This window comes from Haliaeetus albicilla, chromosome 9 (assembly GCF_947461875.1).
Source record: "Haliaeetus albicilla chromosome 9, bHalAlb1.1, whole genome shotgun sequence".
Taxonomy (NCBI): Eukaryota; Metazoa; Chordata; class Aves; order Accipitriformes; family Accipitridae; genus Haliaeetus; species Haliaeetus albicilla.
In genome coordinates this window covers 23,570,416-23,576,894 of record NC_091491.1, presented here as the reverse complement: position 1 = coordinate 23,576,894, position 6,479 = coordinate 23,570,416, and the positions used below count along the sequence as shown (strand labels likewise).

At 44.3% G+C, this 6,479-nt stretch overlaps 1 protein-coding gene across 2 annotated transcripts in view; it reads left to right on the top strand.

Annotated features, from left to right (window-relative positions):
* The first annotated feature begins 754 nt into the window (after window positions 1-754).
* Window positions 755-6,479, top strand: part of FARSB (phenylalanyl-tRNA synthetase subunit beta) — a 41,482-nt gene continuing 35,757 nt past the window's right edge. For both annotated transcript variants that reach the window (XM_069792102.1, XM_069792101.1), the window contains exons 1-6: window positions 755-877; window positions 2,090-2,145; window positions 3,332-3,486; window positions 4,020-4,092; window positions 4,579-4,694; window positions 5,140-5,290. In XM_069792102.1, coding sequence (XP_069648203.1) covers window positions 820-877; window positions 2,090-2,145; window positions 3,332-3,486; window positions 4,020-4,092; window positions 4,579-4,694; window positions 5,140-5,290 — 609 coding nt within the window. In that variant the 5' untranslated portion in view covers window positions 755-819. The remainder of the gene's footprint in view (window positions 878-2,089; window positions 2,146-3,331; window positions 3,487-4,019; window positions 4,093-4,578; window positions 4,695-5,139; window positions 5,291-6,479) is intronic.

Below are 6,479 nucleotides of genomic sequence, written 5' to 3'. Positions count from 1 at the left end.
GGCAACGGGGGCGGAGCCGCCCGCGGCTTTATTAGTCCGAGCCGCGAGCCCGAGGGGAGCCCTCCTCAGGCGGAACCGTCCGCGCTGCGCGGCATGGGGAGCGTTGGCGCGTTTTTCTCCTCAGCGCGGCCAACGCCGCTCCCGCCTCACCCCCAGCGCACCCCCGCGCTTAAAGCTCTTACAATTAAGGAGTTTATGGACGCTGACCGAGAACTTAAGGCTCCTGTAGTCTTTGGGTTTAACGCTTTCGTTTTTAATTAATCCAGCACGTGCACAACCTCCTCCAACCCCCGGCGCTTAACCCAGGGCGTCAGTGACAGGCATCGGCCAAAAAAAAAAAAAATCCAGCATGAAAATTCCCACCCCAAAACTTGCAAAAGCGCTGTCCCGGTCGCGCCCACGCCCCGCTCGGGACAGCGGGAACGCCGCAGCTCGCCGTCCAGCGCGGGCTGGTCCCGCCGCGGCCGGGCGACCCCTCTCGCCGCTTGCGCCGGCCGCCTCACGCCAGAGGACGCCGCTGACGGGCGCGGCGGCTCCCGCCCAACAGGGCTGATGTGACCGCCGTAGCTGCCCGCCGCGCTGCCGGCGCTCGGCGCGCTGCCCGCCTCCTCCCTGTGCGCAGGAGTCCGGCCGACCCGCTCCGAGGGCGCCCGGCCGGGCTGCCTCCGCGCCGTCGCGCCGGGGAGCGAGGGGGGCGGCGGGCGCGGGCCGGAGGAAGGGCGGGCGGCCTTCAGGCAGCGCGGCGGAAGGCACGGCGCGGGGCGGCGGGGGCCTGGCGGGCCGTCGCGCAGGCGCGGGGCGGGGGAGCCGGGTGCCGCCATGCCGACCGTCAGCGTGAAGCGGGACCTGCTCTTCCAGGCGCTGGGCAGGACCTACAGTGAGTGGCGCGGGCGGGCCGGGGGCTGCGCGGGGCCGCGGCTCGCCTCACGGCGCCTCCCGGCCGGCCGGCCGGGGCGACCCGTGCTCGCGGGGCGGCGGGCGGCGGCTGAGGCTGAGGCGGCGCGGTGCAGCCGCCCGCAGCGCATCCTGGCTGAAGCGTCTCGGGGATCCTCCGGTTGTGCTCCAGGAGGCGTCCGCGGCCCTGCCGGGCGGCTCCCTCCGGTCACCGCGTCCGCTGGGCTGCGATCGGCCGCGGCGCCTTCCGCCGGCTGCCGCCCCGGGCAAACCCCTGACGGGCGGCGGAGATGGGGCAGTTCGGCCGTCCACCGGCAGCACCCCTTCGCTCCTTGCTTATCCCGTGCCCGCGGAGCTGAGCCAGCCCTCGGGGAAAGCCCGGGCTTCAGAGCGGCAGGGGTGGCCGCATCAGGGGTGCTCCCCGGCCGCCGGCTCTTCGCAAGCCCACGGCGTGCCAGACAAAGCCGTGTATTCTCCCTGGACCCTTCAGCCTTTTGCCCGGGAAATCAGAACCATGCCTTTCCAAATCGCGGTATCCCGATTCCAATCGTGGTTGGAGTTTCCCTGCCTATTTTAGGAACCGGTTAAATCAGAAAGGAGAGGGAAGAGGTGGGAGCAGGCAAAGCAAACACTTAATGCCGTGTTTTCACTCAGTCCTTCTTCCCTGGCTCCTTAGAAATGTGGCTGAAGAACTGTTTGTTTGGCTGAAGGGGCGCTTGGGGACATGCAGCAGTTTATCTAGCCCACACTGGTGTTCGTAAGCTCTTAAGACCCATGGGTGCAAATCTCAATTTTCAGATCAGGGTTGTGTTACTCGCATGTCATAACGCAGTTGATGCAACCTCTGTATGACAAGCTGACTGATTAAAAACCGTAGCTGTTGGCAGAAGCTGTCCAGTTACTCCCTCCTGTTTTCATTATCTGTTCAGGCCAGAGTTACTCTGACAAACTTGGCAGAGGAGCTGGTAGCAAAGCTAGGCTCCGAGGCTCAGAAGCCCTCACTGTGACTGTGAGAATAACATGTCAATAAACACAATCTGTACTCAAGAAACTGCTACTGAGATGCAAATATAAGAAAATTCTTTAAATTACTTTTACCCTTTTTTTAAAAAATAGCATTTGTTATCTTGTTTGAAAACATTCAAAACAAACCCAGGTCTGCTTATTAACTAAAATTCACCTTCTTTCTTCACAGCTGATGAAGAATTTAATGAGCTTTGCTTTGAGTTTGGTTTGGAGCTTGATGAAATTGTAAGTAACATTTTTATTTGTTACTTTTTCAGTAGATGTAGTGTACTGACAGCATTTATATTTGGTAAGAGTTTGTACTGCATTATTTCCAGCATGTTCCCTGGTAAAGTGTTGGCCGATGCCCTTTATCATGTAACAAGGAAATGTCTGGCAAGGTTTGGAGGATACCATACCCCAGGTATCCTCAAAAAACAGCGTGGACAAGACTTGAAGGTCCCCTTGACCTGTACAATCTTTCAGCAGTACTGCAGCAGGCTTTTCATCCTGAAACATCCTCATGTATCTCCATACCACAGGGCAGAACACGTAACACATACCTTTAGCTTCTCATTATAAAATAATTTTGTAATAGACTGTATTAACACAGGTGGTTTGAATCTGAAAAAAAGCCCAGACATACAAAAATTACCGTCTTGGAAGTAAGAGACCCCAAGATGGCATATTCCTATACTTCTCAGAGGTCAGCAGTCTGTGCTACTTGATCTTCAGTCTCTCACCCCATTTTATTTAGCAGCTTATGCTAAATACGGCCACAGACCATGTATTGAACATACTTTACAAGATCTGTTTGGCTTTGTTTTGTATGCATTCTTCTGTGCAATATCCACAAAAATATATTTGTCCTGGACATTGTTACCTAAGTTGTAACTATTTATATTTAAAGTTTCAGTTTAGATTCTGTACTTGTGAAAATTTGGTAGCCCTTTTAACTGTATCCATGTAAGTCTTGTTCAAGTAGACCTGTTTTGGGTTTGCTTTTTAATTTGAATTAATTGATCTTTTAATGATGTTTATCAAAAGACATCTGAACATTATATGTTATGCTTCATTTCAGAACAGACTTGATAAGACAAGTCATTTGCCAATCTATTGCCAAAACTAAGGTCTCCTTTCTCTACTGGGATCTGCTAGCCTGGCGACTCTTGCTGCTGTCGTCTCTTTTTTCAGAATTCAAATTCTAACAGTGAATTTTTCTCTTGGTATACTGCATTACAATCTCTGAATCTGAGAAAGGTTTAGATTTTATGTCATTTCTGGTATTTAGTGTGTCCATTTGCTGTATAAATCCAAATTACACCGTTAAATTTTTAATTAATACAATTTTTCCTATTATATTATCTCACTATCATACTCCTGTCAATGCTAAGATATTTCAGGTTAAAAACACATTTTTGCTTAATTTCAGACATCTGAGAAAGACATTATAAGTAAAGAAAAAGGCGAAGAAAAGGCAAAAGGTGCATCTGATACTGTTCTCTATAAAATTGATGTTCCTGCCAACCGTTATGACCTTCTTTGCCTTGAAGGGTTGGTCCGAGGACTGCAGGTCTTTAAAGAAAGGTAATGCAAAGTTGTGAGATTTTTTTTGTTGTTTGTTTAAATGTGAGTCCATTTCTGGTCAATAAACAAACTTGCCACTTGCTTGGGTTTTGAGTACGATCTTATGTGTAGACCAGATTTGTCAGATGTTCCTTTGGAGAGGATCTGTTGTATATTTTTAAAAGGCTAGACTAGAATGTTACTGGGGTTTGGATCTGTTCTAAAAATTTTTCAGCTGCTGTTCCATTTGAGATATCCTCTGTAAAGAACTCCTGCAGAGGAACTTCCTTGTGATCCTCTGTAATAAATACCAAAACAAATAATTTATTTCACTTTTCTGCTATGAGTTTATCTTCTTGAGTCCTTCCTTTCTAGTTCAGTAACCTGTTTACCATCCCATAGAAAACAAGTTTTAAACAGTTAGCTAATTTACATGCCAAGAAATGTTACTAAGAAAGTTTTCTGTATGTGATTTTTGCCACATTTCTAAAGTTTCTTGCATTTGGGGAACTTTCTTTCTTTCAATTACAGACTTATTTCTGGTTTTATTCTAGGATAAATCTCCCTAGGTACGAAAAGATAATACCAGCTCAGGGTGAAGGTCAGAGGCTGATTATCACTGAAGAGGTAAAAGTGTTTACTGCACCTTTGCAAATTTATTGAGAGTTTCTGAACCAGCAAGATAGGTATCAGTACCAATTTTATAAGAGCAGTGAGACTGGAAATCTTATTTGCAGAACAAGAGCTAAAGAAATTGAAATATCTCTACTCATTGTGATTTATTTTTAGGGAAGGGGATGAGCAGGAACAATACACAAATTATTTTGGGTGAATCTAGTAGCAGATCAAATCAAAGTTTCAGATGCTCACATTGCATTGACCTTCTGGGCCATTACACAGTATATTGGAAACCTCCTTGTCTCTACCAGACCTGGAGTGGGTTTGTTTGGGTTTTTTTCCCCTTTGAGATTCTGATGTCTTCCCATGAATTTTCCTTTTGAATACTACTTTACAAAAGAGGATTTTATGAAAAAAAGTGCACATTTAATCAGTTTTAGTTTTGTATATTCTGTGTACTTGAAATTTACAATGTGTTGCTGTTGTAAATTGCAGACTGTCCAAGTCCGTCCTCATGCTGTAGCTGCAGTCCTTCGTAATATAAATTTTACCAAGGAACGTTATGATAGTTTCATTGACCTCCAAGAAAAACTACATCAAAATATTTGCAGGTTAGTGCTTAAATTTAAAGCAGTGTATAGTGTCTACATGTATGATTTTATCACATGTTAAGACTGCATATCCCTATTGCAGAGAGACATTATATTTATATTTATGCTAAGGAAAAATCTTTTGTAGCAGCTCTCAATCCTTCTCATTTCCTTGCCTGTTTCTGTCTGCTCTCAATATTTTTCAACATAAATAGCTGTTAGAGCTCCTACAACATTTGAGAAAGAAGCGTTTCACAACAGGCCCATTAGATTTGCCTTTGACTGTTGCATTGTTAACATTTGTTAAAATGTTATTTGTGAAAATAATTTTGAGGCTTCTCAAAATTGCCCTTCTTTTTCAGTAAGTTCTATGAATGCATAGGTGTATAGAGCATCATGATACACTATCTCAAAAGAACTCCAAGTATTACTAGTAAAATCATTATTTTGCCTTCTTTCTTTCTAGGAGAAGAGCATTAGTAGCAATAGGTACCCATGACTTGGACACCATCTCTGGTCCATTTACTTTTACAGCCAAAGCACCTTCTGAAATTAAATTCAAGCCCTTGAATCAATCCCAGGAGTACACAGCTTCACAAATTATGGATCTGTATAGGGTAAGTGGGATTTTTCAAACTTGTTGCATTAAATGCAGGAAAATAAATTTCCAAGGGTTAACATCTCTCATATCCTTGTTATTAAGAGTTGTTCTTACAAATAAAACACAGTTATCTTCTGTAGCTTCAGCCAGTGAACATTCCACATTTTGCTTATTCATGAGAAATGCATGGTAATATTTTATTGCCCATGAAAGATACATCATGGTGTTTTGTGGCTAAGCACAACTCTTAGAATAGTGGGTTTGATATGAACCCTTTGATTTATCAACACGAAGACTGCTTTTCATGATGTTTTTAATAATACTGTAAAAGGCTTGTATATTTATCTATCTACACTGGTAAGATACTCAGTGTACAAAGCTGAGAAAATCTTGGGGTAAATAATATCAGATTTGTTAATGTTACTTTAGTTTGGCCAAATTTCTTGGGGAAGATATTGAATTATTTACCCAACTACATGTTAGGCAAGTGTAGCTGTGTAAAAGGCTCAGCTTAAGTCTGACACTGCTCTTGGCCCAGCATCCTGATGAAACCAGGTAAATGTTAGGAAAAGATTCTCTCAGGTCTAATTTTACAGTGTGTATATGAGCCACTTTAAATGTCAGCATTTGAAAATGATGCTATTATCACCAGCATTACAATATACAGCCTTGCTGGAGCACAGATACCGGTCATAGAGATAAATAAATTCTTAAAGATCTCTGACTAAAGATGAGTAAGAGAGCTAGGAAACAAGTGATATCAGAGAGACTAAAAGTGAATGATGTTTTTGGTACAGCATATACCTATGTCATCAGAACAGATACACATTTTGAATCAAGTTTAAGCATAAATGTGTCAGTATTCAGCAATTTATAATTAAAAGTATTGTAGTGCTAATTTTTCTCACTTCTAAGGAAAGTTCCTATAAACTAAGGATGTGTGCCTGTGGGTTTGGCTATGAAAGGTCTGCTGTGATGAACAAGAGCATTATTTGGACAGCATGGCCTATGCATCTTTGAGAGAATCCTTAAAGAAATAATTTTTAACACTTCTGAAGAAAGCCAAAAATCCAGTTCTCTCATTTCAAAGTTTTCTTGCTTCTGAGAGCAAACAGCTTTTGCTAGTGAAGTACCTAGCTCTAAGCCCAATCCTTCCCCCTTTCAAAATTCTCGTTAATGTCTCAGCAAAGGATTATGGCACTATG